We start from the raw sequence: 24,833 nt of genomic DNA, 5'->3' as shown, positions 1-24,833 counted from the left end.
ATCCCCTATGCTTCCAACTGATCTGGAATGTGAGAGGAGGAGCAGAGCAAGCAGAGCCTGGTAGAGCATGTGCACATCAGCATGGCTGACAGGAGAAACAGGGCTGCATATGAACACCGGGGAGGAATCCTGCAGGCAAGTGGATGTGCAAAGTAGAAGCAGGATGGATATTTATCAGCAATGCCTGGCAGTCATTTCAACACCAATCTTTTGAACTCCGATGGTAGATTTTTTAAAAATATGACCTCTCTATCTTTCCTGTTTCTCAAATATCTCCACTACTAATAGGTCTAATAAATCTTGATAATTCATTTGGCTTCATGGCACCAATAATCTTTAAGGTTTATTTGCCTCATTAGGCTTGGTTCTCACCTGGTGCTCTGTCCCTCCTCCCCACTTACACTTACAGGTTACCATTAAACAGAAAAAAATGGAAATCTGCTGATTATTCGCCTCATTGATCTTGAAGTAAAAAGGTGGCACCAATGTTATTTAAGATCACATCATAAAACCAACCACAGATAAAATACTTTCTGGGGTTGTGTTACAACCCTAGCACTTACTGGATTCAGGTAATTCCTTTTGTTTTGCTAAGCCTCAGCTTCCTTGGCTGTAAAACAGGTCTATTAAAAGTTTCTATTTCACATGGCTACTGTAAGAATTAAATGAGTTACTGTATGTAAAGCATGTACAGAGGGCCTGCTATAGGCAATGTTCTCTGGCATGATATGAGTTCAAGAGTGAAGGTAAAAAGAAAGATTTAAAAAACAGAAGAAGAAAAGCTTCAACAGTTGAGATTGTTTCTAATCAAAAGAAAAATATGACAAACTACTATTCAGTGCTGGGTCTTGTCCATGTCCTGAACATCTAGGAGACCATGAATGACTTAAAATCATTTCATGCCTCTGGTAAATTAAACTACAATTGCCAGACAATTGGTACCAACCACCTTCTCATATCGTTGGAGAAGAAAGTGATCAAACACCTTGTTTGCTAAGTGAAGGCACAGTTAATGTCTATTACCCTGGCTTAGGTATTAATAGCTCACTCACTCCTTTCCGAAGTGCCTTACTTTGTATGAAAAATTACATGAAACTTCAGAAAAAGACCACCACACAATGTGAATGTAAGAAATACACACATTTTGTTTTTCACTGCAGTATGGGGTTACATTTCAAATGTATAGAAAAGGAAGACTACACTGCTGTTCCCTAATGTTATCTATTCAATCTGATTACTGGACCTTTTTATTTCTTGCCACAGAACTCTGCTTGAGATAGCAGTTCGTGCATCTGAGGAAGAGTGCTGTGTGCCCCAAGCACACTAGCTCATGAATCATTAAATAAAAAAATTCAAGGGAAAGAGAGTATAGGGTTTACCTCAAAATAATCAGTGGGGGCTACTTTATGTATTGCTAGGATAGAAACCTCACAAATAGATACTATGTAACTAAAGAGAACTAGTGTTTTCTCAAAGTGGAGCATGAATATGAGGAACAAACAACTTTCACTTGGCAAAAATTCTAAATGGTCATTAAAGAGTCCATTTCAAAGTCAATTCTACAGAGAGCGATCACAGTGTGATGTTAGGCAGCCTGGGTTTCAATGTTAAATACCCCCAAAGTATGTTCTCTCTACTCACTAATTATATCCAAAAGAATAACACTCTCTAGTTTAGTCACAGTCATTACTGAGATTCAGGATTTATTTTCTTTATAGAAAAGGTACAAATCTAGGCTCACCACCAGCACAACTATCTCCCACTTAAATTTAGAGAAATAGATACTGTGACCCTGAGTTCTCAGTGGCAAACATGTACCATATACAGTGTTGTCATTGTTGATGAATATTTATCAGGTGTCTGCTACTTGTAGGAGATGCACCTAGGTGCTGTGTGTTATACTGAAACATACACACATGCATCATTAAGTCTCCCGGTGAAGCAGAAATGAACCTTGATGGATGGATAATAATGTGGTTCTCCATAGTTTTATAAGCACTCAGAAACGATAATATAAACTTTGTATATATTATCCAAAGACCATCAATCCAGTATGCTTTCTCTTTGTTCAAGGAGAAATGAAGGGCTTAAGTGGTGAAAAACACAATGCCCTAGAAAAACAATGAGAGGGAAGTTTTCATATACTTCCTTCTTATTTATCTTGATGTCCTACTTATAGAGCAGATGCATCAAGAGCAATCTCCTCCCCGAGAATCCCTGCCCAGCCCAGCTCCAAGTTCTTCAACATTAACACCGAGCCTGTATGAAATTAAACAAAACTGAAAAGCTTTTCTACTAAACTTCCCAGGAATGCTGAAAATAGGTTCCAGGACATCCATATACTTCCTTCATTTTGAAATGTTGCTTGAAAAATGTATTCTATATTTTTAAATTTTCATAATCATCATTCACTTTGCAACAGAGGCCAAATTCAATGGCTCTGGCAACAGACAAGACCTCCAGGGCTCTGATTTCTAATCCCAGCTCATTACAGAATTGCTTTATGACCTTGGGCAATGCACTTAACCTTTCAGAGCTTCAATTTTCTTGCTTGTCCTCTGTGGGTAATTCTGCGGAGCCAACTCACAGGACAGCTGTTAAGAAAGCCTAATTAAATGGGATTTAAAGCATTTTGTAAGGGTAATACATATATAACTAACCACTTAACTTAAAATTCTTTATATGTAAGCCCTTAACATAGATTTTAGAAGGCATCACTCATGCTTACATCTGCACGCACTATCTAGGATGGCAGTCCAGGCAAATAAACATGTTCTCTCTGTGGCAGGTACCACACACTGCCTGAAGCCTATGCAATAGTTCTAATTTCTAGGACTATCTCCAATACCCTCTACTTGCTGTCCTCACCATAATCACTGCTACTCTTAAAACATCTCCAGTTTGGAGAGCTAACCACATCAGTGATAGTCTTTGAGTCTGGCCCTTTCTCTCTCTAAATATCACAACTGAAATCATCTTCATTCAGATCTACTGGACCCATAAGGATCTGAACCTTAGCTGCACATGAAAATCACAAGGGAGGCTTTTATAGACATTTAATTCCCAGCCCCCAACCCAAACCATTTAAATCAGAATCTATGTTAAAAATCTCCAGGGCAGAGGACCACTGATTTAGCATATTTAAAGCCAGAATTTCTTATTCATCCAATATGCAGAATAGGACAAAGACAATACAGCATGGTTAACCAAGCAACTGAAAACAAATGAGCACTAGCTAAATCATTACTGCTCTCAACATATTTAAAAAATGCAAACTGCCCTGTAGCTAAATACATCATAATGGGTATAATTGAAAATGTGTACTATAAACGTGGAGGGTTAACAACACAATTTATAAAAACAAGCAGCACTTGTTTTTTCTTCTTGCCAGTGTGTGTGAAATAACAGGCATTTATTTTCCCCTCATCCTGACCCCTTTTCGTTTTAGCAGATGAAATGTCTAGTGGCTGCCTGCTACAGGGCTCCCTAATGGGTTGCACTCCATCATCATTGATACTGAAAACAGTACAACACCATATTGCATTGTATATAAACAGATTTTTGAGGGCACAGATGCCATCTAGGATACAAGCTCAAGATGTTACCATCATTATTAGTCATGGATACTGAACTACACGAGGTCTGTCCAGAAGATATCCAGACATGCAATGTGAAAAATAGAGACATTTATTGAAGAAGATACAAGATACGAGAAACACTGTATATAGCACAATGATGCCTCAGTCCCCCTCAAAGCAGGCACCTTGGGACCTCATACAGTTCTTTCATTCCCCATCAGCTGTCCTGCTGTATTTTCCTTAATCACATTGGAAGTCTGAAATCTCTTCCCTTTCAAAAGTGATTTAATTTTGGAATAAAAAACCAAGTCACAGGGCATCAAATGTGGGCTGTAGAGGGGCTGAGTCACATGAGCAATTTGACGTTTTGCAAAAAGAACTCTGCAGGAGATGTGATACATGAGCAGGTGCATTGTCCTGATGAAGCTGCCAATCACCAGTTGCCCACAGCCACAGCCTTCTGAATCATCCGAATAGTTCGCATGGAATAGTGTTCAAGCTTAGTGCAAAATTTGATGCAGATTCACTGCTCTACTTACTCAGTCATTTTGAATTCGACAGCCACATAGCACACATGCTCACTCAATGGCACCTACCACCTTCACTGACTAGTACACCGAAGTCGTCATTCCTCACACATGTGCATTCCAGTTCACTCTCTTTTGCTGCCAGGTTACATTGATGTCATGCAAACTATTCTTATTACATTAACAATGGCTGGACTTTTTTCCAGACAGACCTCGTATATTAGGAGAATTCTTTTAAATAATCCATGTTGTGTAACATATTAATGCTTTATATCCTCATGAGCATTAAAAGATGCTACTCATGTCTAGCAGTAAGCTGACAGCTAGAGGAATGGAGGGCTTCCAGGTCAAGCTTACATGTCATAGAACAAAGAGGGCACAACTCAGAAAAGCACAGTTAGCAACTTCATGTCCTCAGATCCTCTGTTCTTACAAGATGTCACTTGGCCATTTGCTGTATGGAGATTGCCATGCTCTAAATGCTCCACCACTCACTATGGCTCAACCACATACATCCTGACTTCTGCAACTTTTTGAAACACCCCTTCCAGGATGTGTCTATGTGTAAAAACTAATTTGCCTAAATGTAAGTATGAGGAACCATTCTGACATTGATAACACATGATGCTAAAGTTTTTGTTTGGGGGACAGTGGTAAAACAAATTAAAGGAAAGTAACTTTGTGAAGGCAAACCAATTACAATAAAGCTTTTTTACTTTTAATTCTAAATTTTATCACAATGTAGACAAAAACTCTTAATTATTCCTTTTATCCATGAAGCATATGTCATTGCTTGTCTTTTGTCTTCACTATTTTGCAACATCAACATAAAGTCACTGGTTTTTGAAATTTTTTTGTGACTTCATGTTGATAAAATAACATGACTTTTTAGAATCAGTGATTCTGGAATACCAGTTCTGTGAACTTGGAAAAATTACTTGTCTCCTGTGCTTCAGAAGGAAATAATTAGAATGCCTCATTTGAGGCTTTGAAAAAATAATTAGAATACAATGGCAATATAAAGTAGTTAGCTCAAGTTTTGGCATCTGGTAAGCATGTAAAATTGTTAGTTGGTAGACAGGTTAGTGTAGAGGATTGCTTAAGTGTATTTTCTCTCCCTTTTCATCTAGATAATCTCAGAGACTGAACAGAGGGCCAAGTCTTTTGAGAAGTCTTTCCTACCCCACCCTCTGCCAGGTAACCCCCTTTTCATGCTTCCCTGCCTCTACAAAGATCTAGATTGCACCCTGTTCTCTTCTTGACTCTCTCTGCCTCTAAATAGTAAGCATCTCTAGGGTTTATTTTAGACAAACCCTAGCAGGCAATGATAACTGATTTTTTTAAAAGATTTTATTTATTTATTTATTTTTAGAGAGGGAAGGGAGGGAGAAAGAGAGAGAGAGAGAGAGAGAGAAACATCAATGTGCGGTTGCTGGGGGCCATAGCCTGCAACCCAGGCATGTGCCCTGACTGGGAATCAAACCTGCAATGTTCGCAGCCCGCGCTCAATCCACTGAGCTATGCCAGCCAGGACGATAACTGATTTTTGAATAAATGAAAAGGATACATGAATGAAAGTCATGATTAGATGTATACCCTTTGATAATGTCCTTTTTTCTTGAATGAAAATTTGGAGACATTAGTTTTTGCCAATGAGACAGGAAACTATTGGCACAGAGAAACTAAGATGCTGGAGAAGTTTGTTTTTAATATAATTTAAAATGTTTATATTTTTAATTTTAGAAGTTTTCAAACATATCAAATGAACTCAATGTATCCGACCATCATCATCAATAGTTTCATGGCAAGCTTGTTTTCTCTACACCCCTGCTCACTCACACTCACACTCACACTCACACAGATTATTTCAAAGGACACTTAGCTATCATATCATTTTATCTATAAATATACATATTTCATAATAGATTTATAAAAGATAGGAGCTCATTTAAAACATAGCCATAGGAACACTAGCATACCTTGAAACATTCATAACAATTATCCTAAAATACTTATAATTACCCACTGCCATTGGGTTACAATGTGGATCCTAACTGTTAATTGGGTTACAGTTGGTCGCTATGTCCTATAGGCTCCTCTCCCTTTTGCTTCTGTTTCCTTTGCAATTCTCTTTTAAATGCTTTCAACATATTTTTTTTTAAATGCATGGCAAAAAACCTAGAAAATTAAGGGAAAATTTTGGAGCCCTAGCCCTTGGGAAAATTGCTCTACTGTTGGCAGTGAGGCCTGGCTTTTAACAAATATGGTACATTAGGAAAGAAGAGACAAAGCCTGCAACCAGAGAATAGAGCAAGGCTTGGTCAGAGATACCAACAACACACACACAGCCTTTGGTGTGTAAACTATAAAAAAAATCCCGCCCAGCTGAAAGAGTGGGAGTGCTCCCTTTCTGGGCTTTCATTTTAGAAGGAACAGAAAAGTCACGCAGAGATTTCCCGCACAAATGTCTCAATCAGTACATGTGTGGAACTAAAACTCCCACTACTCTACGTGGAAGATGAAACCCAAGACCTAGCTGTTTATAAGGTGTCCTGTAAAGAGAATAATGAAACCCTCTAAGGAAGAGATAGTGTTCTAGAAATTGAGAATATATTACAACAAAAGAAAAAAAAGTTATTCCTGTCCCTGTGTACTTTACATTCTAGTGAAAGGATAAAGACAATTAAAAAAATAAGTTTAACCCTGGCTAGATAGCTCAGTTTGTTAAAAGCTCCTATCCGATATACTAAGGTTGTGGGTTCAATCTCCTGTCAGGCCACATACAAGAGGCAACCAATAAATAAGTAGAACAACAAATCAAACTCTCTCTTCTCGCCCCTCAAATCAACAAATAAAATAAATAAATAAATACATTTTAAATATTTAGCGTTTCCTTTGACAATTACATTTTGTGCCAAAAATGCAGACTGAGACAGAGAGTGAGTGCGCATGTGTGTGTATGTACTGGAGGACATGAGAGTTGTAATTTTAAACTTCAAAAGCCTCAATGACAAGGACCGTGTATAAAGGACCCAAGATAATAGACAACAGGGTGGGGATTGACTGAGCGGACGGTTTGTGGGTGGGAGAGAGCACCAGGGGAAAAATTGGGACAAGTATAATTAAACAACAATAAAAAAGAAAATCATGCAGAAAAATGAAAGAAATTGAAAGATATTTTATACTAAGTATGAGAAATAGAATAAAAAGAACATCTCAACTGAAAAAAAAAGCCTCAATGAGAACGGAATATTTGAGTAGGAACATAAAGAAGATTGATGGGTCATCTGCATAATATCTAGGGGAAGAGAAGTCTAGACAGAACAAATAGTATGTGTAAAGTCTCAGAGTCAAATTTCAGAAAGAGCAAGTAAGAGCAATTCCAGACAAGAGCGGCTGGATCACTGGTTACACAGGGGTGCAGAGGGAAGATAAAGAAGGTCAGTATCTCTCCATAGAAAAAAATTGGATTCCTATCAAATATCACACAAAAAGTATTAATGTCATAAACTTTTCTGAAGAGAAAGATAATGCAATATCATTATTTTTTTAGAATATGAAAAACCATCTAAAACACAGAAAATAAAAATATGTAAATAATTGACAAATTTAACTACATTAAAATTAAGTATTTTTGCTCATCAAATGATAAACCTCACCGTGAATGGTAATATTTATACTACATGGAACCAAGGAGAGTTCACTCTTCAGAACATAATCATCAAAACAGAAATTTTAAAAAAAAACCTACCCTAGCACTTGCCATGGATCATTCATTTGCCAAGTGTTTTATATGAATCAACTCATTTAATCCTCATTACACTCCTACTCTTGTCACTCCCCCTTTGCAGGTCAGAGAATGAAAGTACAGGGAAGTTTCCTACCTTTTCCAAGTTTCCAGTGGTGACAGAGAAGACGTGAAACCAAGCAGTCTGAGTCCAGAGCATGTGTGCCCACCCAGCTGCTTGTCACTCTACCTCACCTTGCTGAGAATCCCTCTGATCCTTGGATGTTCTCAGCCCAGTATATGAACTGTCATCCAAAAATCAGGATCAGTGTATTAGTGCACATGGCAAATGTTCCCAGGAATAAGAAAATCAAATTAATGAGGATCCTGGGCCCTAGAGAAAGCCTATAAGGACCAGGACCATGGTCTTGGGCATATGATCTATGCTGACTCACAGAGCCCGAGGCTCAGTGAGGCTCTTGGTTTGATACTCTGCTGCAGCTGTCTTGAAATTCATAATAATTTTTGAACAAGTCACTTTACATTTTCATTTTGTGCTGAACCCTGCAAGTTATGTAGCCGGCCACAGTAAGAGAGAGAGTCACATGGGGAACAAATAAGATCCTTTTGGTCTTTGGGATTTTTTTCTTTCTTGGAAGCACATACTCAAAGAAGTGAGATAGAAGGGTTTTCTCTGCCCTGGAGTTCTGACAGTTGCTTACTAGTTTTGTTTCTCTCTTAGCACTTAAATCCTTTAATCAGGAGAGAGGGTTTGCATAATCATTGTTACATAACTCCACAGGATGGGCAAAGAGCCCAATGCACACCTACACATCAGGTCATGTAAACATGTTACTAAGCAATGTTGAGTTATAGTAATTTACATGCTTATCTATGATGAGGATTTTTTATTAAAAAAAATTCTCCTCACTCCTTGCCCAGATAATTGAATGGCCTCATAATTTTCCCACTGATTTCTAATGCTGCCTAAGCTCATTATTCTCTGTACTGTTTTTTAACACAAATCTGATTTTATTACAGCCATACTTAAAATTTAAATTGTCTATAAGAATTCCAGACCATGTCCAAACTTCTTAGAATAGCATAAATAAGCTGGCTCCTGAATATATCTCTATCTCTACTTCTTATCACTCCCTCATAATGCATTATGCATCCCAAATGTCACAAGCTTCCTGTCTATAATTCATTTAATTAAAATGTACTCTCACAGTGCCAAGCCTCTCTACTCACATGCCTATGCTACCTGTAAGATAATTCCATCCCACGTTTAATTGGAAACTCCTGATATGACAAATCTTACCTCCTTTGACCACTTAGCTAGGGCAAGACCTGCTTGCTGTTTAGCTGCACAATACCCTGTGCTCATTCCTTATAAAAATATGTTTACATACTTGATTTCCCTGTTAAAAAGCCCTATGATTTAAGTAAACTTGTCTTGTTCACCTTAATGTTATTAGAAGTTTATAAAAAACTTAGCATATAATAAGCCCTAAAAAAAGGATTTACTGAGTTAATGATGCATTCATCTATTATGATTCATTCAATAGATATTTATGCACTTATTTTGTGGCAGCCACTATTCAGTGTGTTTAAGCAATGCACAGCACATAGAGCTTATTTAGAGAATGGTACCCGCGATGAGGAAAAAGCACAGGGTAATCAGTGAGTAAGAGAGTGGGAAATAGAGGGATTCCTAATAAGGTTGTCAGAGAAAGACTGAGGCATGACATTTGAACTGAAAACAAAGTGCTGATAAGAAGGCACCATGCAAAAGGCTGGGAGAAGAACATTTTAAGGGGAAGGAGCAGCAAGTGCAAGGCTGAACACAGTGGTCTAAAAGTAGGCCATGGCTAGAGAAAGATAAAGGAAGCAGTGGAAGGTAGGACGTGAGCTCACAAAGTTGCAAAAGTAACAGACTGTGAGGATGAAGCCCTCTTGATTATTCCTTCACATGCAGGGTGATCCGCTTGCACAGCCCTCATTGTCCCAGGACTCACAACCTCCCTCACTTGTTTTTCCTTTGGAAAGAATGAATGTCATCTAACTCATGGCTTTGGGAAAAGGAAGTGGACATATGTGGCCCCTCTTTCCCTCTCCTTTTTTTTTTCTCTAGGGCACATCCCCTCAGGGAATACACATAGTCGGATCTTTTCATAGCCATACTTATTCAAGTTTTTAGGTATACATCATGGGCTGTGACCAGGTGGTTAAGCATGTCTAATTCTGGGGTTGAGAATCAGTTGGCATCTTGAGCTTTCTCTGCTGTGACTAACTCAGTTGTTTCTGAATTTGGGTTGGGGGAATAGGTGTGTGGGACTTCAATGTCCAAGATGATGTGTGAGCTTCTTTGTCACATGCCCTTATTTTCTTTATTAAAATAAAATCTTTTATAGCTTGATCTTGAGTACTCTTATATCTTACAACTTATGAAATAGAAGACAAGGAAGGACTTAACACATATTGAGCCACTATTGCTGAGTTGGCTTCTACATGGAGGATAAGTAAACCCTAGGGAGTAAGTTGTCTCAGGAATGCTATCTTATAGCTATATTAAAGAGGAGAAATACAGTCTCAGAGAGGTTAACTAAATGCAAACACCAGGAGTCCATTACAGATATGTTAGATTCTATAGATCAAGCTCTTCTACCACACATGAACAAATTAATGAGAAGCTCAAAACAATATATTTAAGTGGTATACTGAATTTAATCAAAGATCAGTGCAAAAAGTGTTGTGTCATTCAGCAATGGGAGAGAATATTACTGGTCCAAGTAAGAAATGAGCATGTTTCCCACAGAACTTTATGTTGCAGTCTACCCCTACTTTGGTTATCATTCATAAGGACTCTTAAAAACAGAATATTTTAAGTATCAGGACAAATTAAATATAACTGGGAAAGATCTGAAATGGCAGAGAATCTATCATTCCTAGCATACTGATTTTGGAATACTTCATTCCATATCATTGAAAACATGCCATTCAGTAGATACTCTGTCTGAACCATTTCCATGTAGTGACTTAATTTTGAAGGAACTTCCAGAGATAAGTGGTGAAGGTGGGCAGGGGCCTGGGTGGAAGGGGGCAAAGAGGAGGAAAATAAGGAGCATCTATAATAATGTCAACAGTAAAATCAAATGAATAAATAAGAGATTAGAAGAACATCCAGTGATAAATTTTCTATGAGGAAATACTCAAAAGTTGCTGGTCTAAACCTGTGGAATCTACTTCATTTTAAGCATGGGTTTGCTATCTTCTTTATTTGTTACATAAATTATTTGATGTTCTTAAAAACCTGAAATTCCAATTTGGCCTATTAAGATCCCAACATTTAACTCTACCTCTAACTCTAGACACGCTAGGCTTTATTATAGTAACACAAATTAAACAGTTTATAAATCTACCATCGTACTAGCTAATCCAGTGAGTCAAAAACCTCCTAAAATCATATCTAATTCAGAATCATATTAAAACGCAACCAAAGTCAGAGAAGTGAAAAATAATGTATTCTTTTTCATTCTAGAAAAAGTATTTAATAAAGTAACACCCTGCTAAATCAGAACTAATTTATTCTAGTTCTTCATAGGAAGTACATTGAAAGCCTGAAAATAAACTTCTAATTAGAGTAGGAGCCTTGGTTTCTGAAAGGCAACTCATTTACCTCTATAAGCAAATAAGGATTATATTGAGTTGCACTGTATCGTCTGCAGAGAATTCTACAAATATGAGAAAGAAACCAGCCAGAAGTAAGAACATTTTGAAAAGAAAGAACATTCACATCCAAAGAAACACAGGTTTTTGCCACTAAGGCTAACAATAAATCATTATAAATATCCATGTGAGCCATAGGATTTATTTATGGTAATGTAACTTGACTGCTGAATAAACAAGATTAATAGTGCTTTAAAGGAACTCTTAGATGCAAACTAAGAAGACATAACAGTGGATTGCAGGTGTAAAGGACATAACTTCATGCATTAAATTAACATTTGTTTATTTTGTTTCCTTTTTTGTTTATTTGATTTTGTTTGATATGTTAGTTTATTTTATAAGACAACCAAGACAACACTGTTTATGATAGAGCATTTGAAGCAATGATAGCTTAGGCATTTTAATAAGAATTCAAGTACACAGAAACTACACATTTTGTTTGTTTAAAGTAAAACATCTAGCCCAGATCATGCTCAAGCTGAGTCCTTTCTCTCTCCTCCCAGTGTCTTTTCTACATGAAGATGTTTTTCTCCAGAATTTACATTCCCTGGAGCTTCATTTCCTTTTCTATATTTCTACCTTATCTACAACTGCTCTTTTCTTAAACTGAAGCTCTCAAGTGGCTTTTGCATTAGAAATAAGGAGGTAGGCTTCAGCCCTTGCCTGCCTATCAGTCAGGCTTTAGGGGGGCCAGTGGAAGCATAAGGGAGGAAATTAGTCATATTTGAATTCTCCTCCAAACAGCTGAGCTTAGATGTTTTAGAGAAGTCAGTCTCAGTAGTGAACAACCACTCTATCTAAGGGGAATGCTCCCATACTCAGTTCACGCTGCCTTTCTACACAATATCCCCTTTCCCTTCTCGATGGGTCTTGATGTTAAGGGACCTATTCTAAAGGCTGCTGGGTGATTGAGAGACCTGGTACAAGCTGGGCCATCAGACTCCCTTTCTTACTTGGTAAGTTGAATGAACGGCCTGAAAGGAAGTTTCTGTCAGTGTTGGGTGCTTGACTTAAACAATTCTGTAGAACAGGGACTGGGACAATGATTCTTGAGTTCTCTATCTGCTAGTTCTGAGAGTGCAGAGATTCAGAGCCAGCCCCTTAGAAGGCAGAGGACAGCATGCATGCACAGATGAGCAGAGGTGGGGTGGAGGGAGGATCACACTGGCCCTCAGAATGGAAAAGAGAACTCTCAGTTCCTGTTTGCATTTCTAGTTCCCATACTACCAAATGAACTTGTTTTGTTGTTTTTGGACATCTATAAGAATTCTTGTTCTGCCCTGACCCTGATTGGTGTGGCTCAGTGGATTGGGTGTCATCCTGCAAAGCAAAGGTTGCATGTTCAATTCTCAGTCAGGGCTCATGCCTAGGTTGTGGACCTTGTCCCTTGTTGGGGTGCATGTGAAAGACAACTAACTGATTGATATGTCTCTCTCATATCCTTGTTACTCTCTCTTTCTTTCTCCTTCTTTCCCCCTCTCTAAAAATAAATATAAAAAAAAACCCTCCTGTTATAACTTCCCAAGAAGTTTCTTTTTATCTAATTGAATAGTTTCAACTAGAACAATGTAGTAGATGCAAGTTACACATTTCTTAGAGAATCCATTGGCTCATGGTTAGATCAAATGTTTCTGTAGTCCAGGGGTTCTCAAACTTTAATGTGTCTTAGAATTACTAAAGCAATTTAAAAATGCAGATTTTGAGACCCCCAGTCACAACTTCAAAATCATAATCTCTTAGGATTTTAGCAAACATCCCAGGGAATTCTGAGCCAGAAGTTCATGGGCCACACTTTCAGAAACCTTTCAATCTAGGCCACTGGAAGACTGCACATGACCATAATTTTGCATTTTAAGATTATACCCTTGGATGAGATATCACTTCATACTTGCTAAAATGGCCACCATCAATAAATCAACAAACAAGTGCTGAAAAGGATGTGGAAGAAAGGAAAACCCTAGTGCACTGTTGGTGGGAATGCAGACTAGTGTAGCCACTATGGAAAACAGTATGGAGTTTCCTCAAAAAATTAAAAATGGAACTGCCTTTTGAAACAGCGATCCAACTTCTGGGAATATATCCTAAGAATCCCAAAGCACCTCTGTGTTAACAGCAATATTATTTACAATAACCAAGACCTGGAAACAGCCTTAGTGCCCATCAGTAGATGAGTGGATAAGAAAAGCTGTGACACATTTATACAATGGAATACTATGCAGTAGTAAAAAAGATGAAACTCTTACCTTCTGCAACAGCATGGATGGACCTGGAGACTATTATGCTAAGTGAAATAAGCTAGTCAGAGGAAGACAAATACCACATCATCCCACTTATATGGGGGATCTAATGAACAAAATAAACTAATAAGCAAAATAGAATTAATAGCATAGAAACATGGAACAGAGTGGCAACTCTCAGAGGGGAAGATGGAGAAGAGGAGGGAGGGATGAAAGAAGGTGAAGGAATTAGCCAAAGAACATATATGCATGACCCATGGACTAGGACAACAGTGTGGGGACTGCCTGAGGGGGTAGGGGCTGGGTGGAGGGGGGCAAAGGGGGCAACGTTGGGGCAACTGTAATAGCATAAACAATAAAATATAAGTTAAAAAATTGTTGTCAAGTATTCCCAAATCAACACTAGGGCTTTGCCAGTTTATACTCACTTAATTAAATGTTTCCCATTGCAATGGGGGAAAAATCATTATTTTTGTTATAATTTGCATTTCCCTGATCACAATGAAAGAGGAGCCCTTTATCAATAATATATTGACTATTGGTATTTTCTGATGTGTCAATTGCCTTTTTAAAGGATCAGGCCATCATTTTCTACTGAGTTGCTTTTTTCTTTCTGTATTGTCATGAGTCATTTTCTATTGAGGGAACAATTTTTTTTAATTAAAAAATTGCATGGATGGAACTGGAAAGCATTATGCTAAGTGAAATAAGCCGTGGTAAAAGACAAATACCATATGATCTCACCTTTAACAGGAACCTAAGCAACAAAATGAGTAAGCAAAATATAACCAAAGACACTGAAATAGAGAATAGGCTGACAGTGACCAGAAGGGAGAAGGGAGGGAATTTCAGGGGAAAAGGGGAAGGGTTTGCAGGAACAAGTATAAAGGACATGTGGACAATAACGGGGTGGGGGATGGAAACAGGAGGGAGGTGGGGAGGGCTGGGGGGAAAAGGCAGAAAACTGTACTTGAACAACAATTAAAATTAAAAAAATTAAAAATTATACGCTTGGGTTTCATAAAAAATAAACAATGAAATCGTTTTCCCATTTCCTATAGATACATTGCCTCATTTGGAGTCCTCTTGAAATGTAAAGCTCCAGTAAGAAATGCCTTTTATTTTATTTTTATTGTTTTTAAGATTTTATTTATTTATTTTTTAGAGAGGGAAGGGAGAGAGAAAGAGAGAGAAAGAGAAACATCAATGTGCAGTTGCTGGGGGTCATGGCCTGTAACCCAGGCATATACCCTGACTGGGAATCGAACCTGCGACATTTTTGGTTCGCAGCCCATGCTCAATCCACTGAGCTATGCCAGCCAGGGCTAGAAATGCCTTTTAGAAATTAGTGATCAAATAGCCTTTGCTTCCCATGAGATGCTCATAAGAGTTCATTAAAATAATGATAAACTGGCTTCATTAAAAGTAATAAACAGCCCTGGTTGGTGTGGCTCAGTGGATTGAGTGTCAGCCTGAAAACCAAATGGTTGCCTGTTCAATTCCCAGTCAGGGTACATGCCTGGGTTGCAGGCCAGGTCTCCAGTATGGGGCGTGCAAGAGGCAACCACACATTGACATTTCCCTTTCTTTCTCCCTCCCTTCCGCTTCTCTAAAAAATAAATAAGTAAAATCTTTTTAAAAAGTAATAAATGAATGGATAGAGTATAGAAATAAATAAAAGAGACAAAACACATTTCCCTTTTGACCACATTTGCCAGGAAACCAGAACAAATCTGATTCTAATGCCCATGTAGTCTATCTCCAGCATCATCATGTGTGTTCTTGTGGTAAGCCACACAGATCATTTATGAGAGAAATTTACCTGTAAAGTCAGGTCACCATTTTTTTAACAATTTGTTACATTTACTTGAGCATGTAGGTTTTAACTGGCATCCATTTATTTGACACATATTTACTGAATTCTAGTCTGTATTAAGTTTATTATTAGGCATGTTGGGGGATGAAAATAGAAAAGGTTCCAGGCCCAAGACCTTAACATTCCTTCCAAAAAAACCAACCAAACACATTTACCATTCACTAAAATGCAAGCTATTCATAAAGGGTCTGGGACTCCAGAATGAGGAGCAGTTATTTACAGCAGGAGGATCACGACAAATTCTGTGGAGGAGGAAAAGATTTATATCTGGTAAAATCAGCAAACAGTAGAGATGAGGAGAAAGACATAAACAGAGGGTCATTCTGATTTTCCTCACTACCTCCTCCCATAGTACCTTGAGCTTCTTCAAGCACATGCCACATTTTGTAGTTGCATATTCACTTGGGTAATTATGTATTCAATTGCCCTATCTTCCTCCTCCAGACTGTACTCTCCATAATGAAGGGATGTTTGTTTCAGTCACCACTCTAAAATGTACCCACGGGACTTAACAAAATTCCTGGAGCACAGCAAATGTGTACTCCTGAATGAGTAGTCAAGACTCTAGGATTCCATAAGGTTTTGCCATTTATTAGTTTTGTGATCTTGAGCCTTATATAAAAGCCTCTATATTCTCATATGTAGCATGGGGTTGTAATAATTATTTTTATATAGAGTTGAGATAAGAAATTGGATAATGAATAGATGCATAATACATTACAGCTATCACTAATTCAGTAGAAAGGGGCAGTGAGATGAAGTCAAGCCCTGCTGAAGTTACAGCCTATTACTGAAAAGAGGTAGAACTTGTCCAGCTTGGTTTTCTACAGGACTGTACAGGTTCACCAGGTAGGCAATATGGTGAATTCAATTGAAACCAGGTATCTTGACTTGGTCTTTGCCCCTACTGGATCAGGTGACCACGAGTGCTTCCCTTGAAGACCCTCATTTACAGAGCAGGGCTAATGGAAGAGCTGTTCATTTGTCATCAAACTGCCCTGCAGTCAATGAAAGCGCACCCCTGAAAGCAATGTGTAACGTATCTGTAACCTGCAGAGCCTGTGTCACAGGTCTGAGAGCACCAGTCTGCAAATCCTGCTTTTAAAATTACTTATTTATTTGTAAATTATAGCTCACAAACAATATTTTATTAGTTTCAGGAGCACAACATAGCGACTCAACATTCATATACCTGGCAAAGTGAAAACTTCAATAAGCCTAGAAACCATCTGCCACTGTACAAAGTTATTACAATATATTGACTATATTCCCTTGCTGTACCAGGCTTCAGATTTTTGAATCAGTAATAAACAAACAAGATGAGCTGTGCTTATGAATATGAGAAGTAGCTTGTTGTGGGATGGAACAGGCAGGCTCCAGAGTCAGAGAAATCTGGATCCCAGCCCTGGCTTTGCCTCTGACATGGTAGGTGAATTTAGATCAATGACTTCATCTTTCTGAGCTGGGTGTTCCTCACCTGTTAGTCATAAATAATTAGACCCATGCCCTGGGGCCACTCTAGGAGGTAAAGAAGAACCCGAGCTGGTGATACTGTGAACTCCAGGTCCCTGTAAATGTACATCAATCTCTGGCCCAGAAGGAAAAGGAGGTAGAGAATAGGAGTAAGTGTGTGGACTGGGAATGCTTCTCTATCAGCTACTACTTGCACTAACATTTACTGTGAATAAGAAGTGTAGGTAACACCAACCAAGAGTCCTGACCTCTGAGCAGCAGTTCTTATCAGTGGTATTTCTCCACATCTGGATGTGGTCAAAAGGCTGTAAAAATGTTTTGTTTTTGTTTTGTTTTGTTTTTGCCAAATCAAATCTAGTAGAGACAAGCAGAAGGGGGGAAAAACATGGGAGGAAAAACTTAAATGAGAGAATTTTATCTATCTCTTTTTTCCTATGAATTAAGAAAAGGGTCTTTTATGAATTTTATTAGCAGAATGCCTCCATTTGGCAGGAGTATGACTAAGAAATGTAATCTCTAAAAGTCTTATCACTCCTTCTGCTAAATTTCCAGGAATATTTATTGAGTACCACTAGCACTATATAGGAATCTGTAGGCTTAGGAAGCATGTCACCTCCAGTGCAGCTTGTAAAATCAAAGGCACCTATATTTTGTATAATGGAGTTTAGGCTTGGGACATACATGAAGCCTGTCCAGAAAGTATCCATCCACATTTTTCCTACTACGAGAAAGGCACATTTTTTCACAGTATGAAAAATACTATGGGAGGATTGTTATCTACCACCTATGGATGTTGGACCAGCTTGTCCCTCATCTCCACCCCTCCTATCAGCCTCCTTGTGGCTTCTGCATATGCTTACCTATATGACTTCTGCTCAGCTAGACTTTAGGTGCCCTCAATAATAATGGTTTTGTAGTTTAGTTGTAATTCTGATGTGGTCGTGGGAGGATTCAAGTACCCTATTTACCTATGCCACCATCTTGACCAGAACTCTTGAGAGATTTAATATTGCACAATTCCCTTAAACACAAAGATTCTGATTAACATGGCTGAGGTGAATATCCAACATCTACATATTTAAAAAAGCCCCACAGAGCTGAGAACCTCTTAATTAACAAACTGTTGCTATTATTAAGCAAACAACATTGGGTACTTCAGGCAGTTATTTGCTTTATAGGATAAAGGAAGAATGGAAAAAAATAGTCAAAATGTACCAAAGAATGGTTAATGTTCTTGATTATGTGCCTAATTTATTACTGGGAGTTAAAAACTACAGAAACTACAACAGGACCACAACTTGATAGACATTTGGTTTGCTAAGAAGAACATGGGACTACCATTAATCATTTCAGAAGAATTTCAGATGAGGAAGAGTAAGAAGCTATGAAGTATGGCTAGCTACTAGCAAGAGAGTATTCATGGCTTGAATACTTTTAAGTTGTAAGGGTTTAGCTCATGAATCCTGCAAAGACAAAACAAAGCCTGATACAAGTCATCCATTGCTGAGATACCAATCACTCCAGGTACATTCTACCCCCTGGAATACCTTGGCTTTCTGAGAGTTTTGGAATAGATTTGGTTTGGAATTCACATAAGCTATTAAATCATAATGTCTTGGTATATTTAAGGGATCTCCAGGTGATTCTATTATGCAGCAAATTTGGAGACCATGAGAATAAACTCTTCTCAACATTGATGACCCAACCTAAAAACACAGCTACTAAAAAAAGAGAGAAAGCTCATCTATCCCCATTAGTTGAGGTTGCCACCTGCTCAGGCCTGTCCCTCTTCTGATCTCTCAGATTAGGTTAAAAAATTTTTTTTACTTCATACCCTACCACAGCTATATCCCCACCTGCTGTTCTGTCCCTAGTCCACGATTCTTACTTTACAACTTAGACTATTCATTGCCTTGCTCAAGACTTTCTTTTTTAAAAAATTGTTGTTCAAGTACTGTTTTCTGTCTTTTACTTCCATCCCAGCCCACCCCCCCAGTGCTCCCCAGCTCCCTCCCATTTCCACCCTCCCTAGTTCTTGTCCATGTGTCCTTTATACTTGTTCCTATAAACCCTTCCCCTTTTCCTCCGAAATTCCCTCCTCTCTCCCCTCTAATGACCCCCACCCCCCACGCACACTAAATTACATGCAGGTATCACCTGAGAGCTTGTAAAAAGATATAATTTCATCATCTGTCCAGGTCAACTGACTTAGACTATATTTTCATAAGACCCTCAGTGGACTTGTATAATCAGTTTGGTAAGTACTGCTTTGGAACACTATTTCTCAAAGGATCTTTTGAAGGACACTCTTAAGGACAGAGAATCCACTGCCTAGATTCAAAACCACACCTGTCTCTCTCTTCACAGGACATCTACCCATTCAAAAAAATATTTACTGAGTGACAACTAGCCCCATATTATGCTGGGGTTAGAGGATCCAGCAGTGAAAACAACAGAATTTGCCCCTGAATTCATAGTCTCACAATCAGCAAGGGCAATGTTAACAAGGAAAGAAAAGTAAGGGAGCATCATGAAGGAAACATGGGGGATGCTGTGGGATGATCTACTTAGTGAAGTGGATGTGGGCACAGTCTAATGCAGTTTCGGAGATGAGAGCAGCACTCCTGAGGAAAGGCTGTTACAGCAGGTCCTCACACACAGCAGGTGAAAAGGCTTGGAAGACTAGAGAAATGCTTGCCCTGTGCCTGCTCCATGCAAAGCATTGTTCTAATTGCTTTCCTCATATTTAGGTTCTTTACAGATGAGGAAACTAAGGTAGAGAAAGGCTGTATATTGTGCTGACCTTCACAGAGCAAACTTTGGAATTCAACTGTCAATCTGCCTATATCATCTATATTCTTAGCCAGCATACTTACAACATTTGAGCTCCAAAGAACAGAAAGCATTCAAGAAGCTGAAGAAACACACCATATATCCAGATTTCAAGCAGTTTTTGCTCATGTATCTATGGTCCTTCTTTTTTTAATCACAAGTGGGGAAAATATCATCATTTAGCAGCAGCTTCCTATAACTCAAACTTTTAAGAAATACCCCATAGTTACTGAATCAAAATTTCTGGCCATGGAATTGAAAATATGCATTTTAATAATGCCTCTAAGCAATTCAGAGGCAATCAATTGAGAACCATAGGTTAGAGGTACCATTTCCTCCAATAATCTCCTCCTTCTCATGGGCCCCCCAGTCTCCAAACAACCCATGGTTACTTAATAATATACAGAGGTGGGAAAAAGTAGGTTTACAGTTGTTCATATGGAAAAATATATAATAGAATAAATAATAATACAAGAATAAACTCTGTTTTGTGTACTCACAACTGCAAACCTACTTTTACCCATCTTTGTACTGGTCCCAAAATATAACTAAACATGAGGATAGATGGAATTAAAGTGGAAAGCCAGAAGAAATCTGAAAATTGAATCTTTGCTGCATCAGGTCCCTTTGGTGCCAGACTGAAAAGTATTATCTAGACTTAAAAAATTGGAGGCAAAAAGAGACCACAGAGGCTTGGAACTATTTTCATTTCAATGCCAACATTTAAATAACTGAGTGAGTTTTGGGGAAATGGAGTAAAATTTCAAATTGCTGCAAGAGCAATTATTTCACATTCTCCATCATTAGCCAGTGCTAGGAGAAGACTCTCAGGCAGCAGAGGGAATTTTCTTGACTGTAAATACATGTAATAGCAGAAGCTGAAGAAATTTCTGGCTGCGAGGGTGCACTGGCTGAGCAAAACTAATTAATACACCTCCTGAGTGTCAGGGGACCTGGGCAGCTCCACCACCAATATCTGGCTGCCAGCAGGGTATTCTTTGCAATGCAGTCTTTTCCTTCTTATAACCATTTAACAAAAGAGTTATGATAATCTTTCATGGGGAAGAAACTAAAAGAAGTAGCTGAACCTCAATAAAATTCCATCATCACAGATTATTTCTTTGTGAATTTTTCCTGTATTTATTTTTAAGAGTTGGAATGTTTTTCAGGTTCATTATTATTAAAATTATTCCAACACCAGTTTTGTAGATGCTGCGTTTTAAATGGTTCAAAATATAGATTATAGTTTTTCTGTCTCACTCCGTCTGGAAATGACATTCCCTTGACTACTCTAAAAAAACTCTGTTCATTCAGTTCACTTCCTTCTAAACTTCATTCACAAAAATAAGTCCTGGAGAATTTGTAGAGGAGATTGTTGTTTCTACCCCTTAAAATGTCAGATAAATTTATTTCACTGTATTTTCAAAGCTCTTTTGCACTTACTCTATTTTTTTCTGATTCTATCCATAAGCAAAGCTCATTGGATGCTGCTTTATTAATGCTGTGACAAAGGACCATTAAGATGAAGTCGCACATTATAAATACTTTGTGCAGGTACCCTGCCACTGCAGACTCAGACTCTGATGATGATAATATTCAACAGCTGTCACTATACTTTTGCCAATCACTGAGAGGTGGCCTGAAATGGCAGTCCAAAAATATATCAATGTTGGCCATTTTTTCATGTCACTCCCATGAAAATATGTGACAATCAAAGTACTTTTGGAGGATCCCACATTCACATGCCTGGAATTTTGCAAAGAAACATGTTAATGATCTCAGTATCTGGAGGGATTCTCTCTTTGCAGAGCTGCAGAGCAACACTTCCTTGCCCCTTTATCTGGGAGGCTACTGCAGCAATAGCAAGGGCCATGCCTTGCTTGGGAGGACATGGTAAGCAAGAGAAAGCCTTATATGTGTAGGTGAGGCCCAGTTTCCTCTACTCTGGGCACTAAGGTTAATATTCTTTCCATCCTTCCTTTTCTTGAATGGGCCTTTTTTCTTACTATGACAGTAGTAAGATCTATAGAACTAAAGCTAAGGCGCGAGACTAAGGAAGAGGAACTAAAGTATTAACTCTTGGACTTAGGCTTAAATGGAGCTTTGGGGCTGGGGAGTATTTATGTCTCCATGTGGACTAGCTCATCAGGGAACTGTCATAATCATGGGAGGATATACCTGTTCTAAGAAAGAGGGTCTTTTACCAAAGTGCTCCTGTGTGTTTATTAGGATTTGGTATGAAATTTCCTGAATCACAGCCCAGTAAACACACTCAGGTGTATAAAACATAGCCATTAAAAGTAAAGAAATGCAAATCTTGTACTGCCAATTTTACTATCTGTTTAGTGCTTTCAAAACTATTGTCCGCAAGTATATTTATCAATGATATAAGCATTGTGCTTCAAGCCCTATATTCCAATGAAAATACCTGGTCAGGCTCCAAGCATACATGAGCAACAAAGAAATTATGATGGTGATGATGGTTTATAAGGAACCACATGTAGCTGTCTCAAAATGCTATAACAGGATTAACAGAAGATGAGTCATCCTGCAGTGCACACCAGTGAAATTATGGCACAGAGCACCTGACTACATTTTCCCTGACTAGTTCTGATAGATCTGGAAGTCCAAGACTTCATTTACAAATTTTACAAACCTTGTCCCCAGGTGGCTTGCCAATGAAAAAGAAGGGGGCTCACATTCCAGTCTCTCACTTATGCAGCAGTTGGGAAAACAATGAAGTGGTTAGGAAATGAAGCACTAAGAAAATGGCATCCACCTACCTGATTGGCACAGCCTCGGGCAAGGCGTCCACTCACTGAAAGCTGTCACAATACAGTCTTTTTTACATGGGAGGAGACAAGGGCGAGTTGTTTCTGGCCGAGTAGAATCTGGACATCTGTCAATGTGAAGAGATCATATCAATGCTTGCTGGGGAAAGTAGGTGCTTTAATAAGAACCATAGGATTTCAGAACACAAAACATCATCTCAGTTTTTTTTCGTTAACTACGTGAGGTAAGACAGACTCAGAAAGGTGCGATACTTGCCCAAGGGCTCATACCCAGAGGCAGAGCAGAAGTAGGCTTCAGGTCCCTAGTCCCAGACACCAAAATACTTTTCCCTAGACCAGGAAAAGAACAATCCCTGAAACTAACTAAAGACAATGTCAAGAAAGTGTCTCCTCATTAGTATCAGTTCAAACAACATTTGATTTTTTTCAGAATGAGCATATATTTTTTGAAAAGTGCAATGCAATATATTAGATCAGTGATATCCTTCAAAAGGGTGAAGAAAATATGATGCAATATATGGATACATTGGGAAAGAAAAATCACTGAATACCACTTAACTATATTATACATCTTTGATTATTAACAGAATTTTACAATAGTTAAATAATTGTCAGGTGTCTCTTTAGAACATGCAAACACAGAGATTGTCCAAATTTCAAATACTAAGAAAAAGCAAGAGATGATAATGTTTGGGGGAGAAGAAGAAAAACAGGTCATCCAAGAAAGGAGAAGTATCTGATTGATATTAGACCCTACCGATTTATGCAGTTGTAAAAATTAAAACATTCTCCTAGTTTAAAATCTTTACAAACAATACAGAGAGAAAACATGGATACTCAGTTGGGCTGTGGAACAGATGCACTTATTCTTGCCACCATAAGGTGAAGATGCAGTGGGCAAAAGACTGGGGGCCTTAGGGGAAGAAAATAAAGTGGAGGCTTGGATGCTCTCGTCTAACAAGGCAGGGGTCAGAAAGCCAACCCACACATAAAAATAAGAAACAGAGTCAACAATGTGGGGAGTCAGGGGAGGAATTAATGTAAACGGGCTAGATTCATTGCTTTCATAAGAGGAATCAATTAATGCACATTTTCAGTTGAGATGGATATATAAATGATATGTGAAAATATATCATCTAGCATTAGGAGCTAAACCTCAGAAAGAGAGGACAGACAACAATATATAATCAGGCTGGTTCATATTGGTATGAGACACAGTGGATAGGTAAGAAACTAATAAAGCAGGAGCCAATGGCAAGGCAGGAGGCAAGGGAGGGGTTCATGAGAACAGGGGTGGGTTAAGGATTTTTATTATTATTATTATATATCTCCTTGTATAGTGTTAATATTTGTGAACCATGTGAAGGTTTACCCAGTCAAAGTAAAGGAGATGGGGGAAGCAAACCACAGCAAGAGTAAAGAAGTGCTTGTATTTGGGATGTGGGATACTAAGCAGAGTAGGAGATGGTTAGTGGCTGGTTGCTTCCTATCATCAGTTGTTTTTCATCCGCAACAAAAAAAATGTATTATTTTAGTTCTACTATGGAACAGAACATACATTGATAAAAATTGAAAATATATATATACTCACAGAAAAAGATTTGCTCAATTAATTAGTAGTGACATTATTATTAATCATACTTAATACACACAAAAACCTGTCTATCAAATAGTTCAATGAACATAACGATAGAAAGAAAAAAGAGTGTTCTTAAAGTGTCTTTATGAAGATATAGTGCTATTTAAATAAGCAATGCTGTTAAGGAAAATTTACGTCAGACTTTAGTCAAAATAGCAAAAAAACACGAAAGTCATTCCCAAGTTCTTTATTCATACTTTGATATCCACTAAAATTAAATTGATCTGCTATTGCTGGAAATGAATGTACAACCCAAGCCAACTTTCTGTGTACTCAGTGGGGTGGGAAGGCCCACACTCACCTAGTACTTACTCCCTCATACATTCACAGCAGAGCTTAGAAATACTTGTGGTGCTCGCTTTAGACTTTCTGGAGAGGGCGGCTAACACTGCAGGGCCTTTGTTCACTTCAGTTAGTTGTCTA

The 24,833-nt window shown here is 38.3% G+C and overlaps 1 protein-coding gene across 1 annotated transcript in view; it reads right to left on the bottom strand.

Annotated features, from left to right (window-relative positions):
• The window catches only part of THSD7B (thrombospondin type 1 domain containing 7B), a 776,886-nt gene that overhangs the window by 393,333 nt on the left and 358,720 nt on the right, over positions 1-24,833 (bottom strand). Inside the window, exon 9 of the mRNA XM_045826088.1 lies at positions 22,763-22,878. Within this exon, the coding sequence (XP_045682044.1) occupies positions 22,763-22,878 (116 nt within the window). The remainder of the gene's footprint in view (positions 1-22,762; positions 22,879-24,833) is intronic.

The sequence above is a fragment of the Phyllostomus hastatus genome, unplaced genomic scaffold, assembly GCF_019186645.2.
Source record: "Phyllostomus hastatus isolate PE091 unplaced genomic scaffold, TTU_PhHast_1.1 phas_scaffold_60, whole genome shotgun sequence".
Taxonomy (NCBI): domain Eukaryota; kingdom Metazoa; phylum Chordata; class Mammalia; order Chiroptera; family Phyllostomidae; genus Phyllostomus; species Phyllostomus hastatus.
This window is presented reverse-complemented; position numbering and strand designations above follow the sequence as displayed.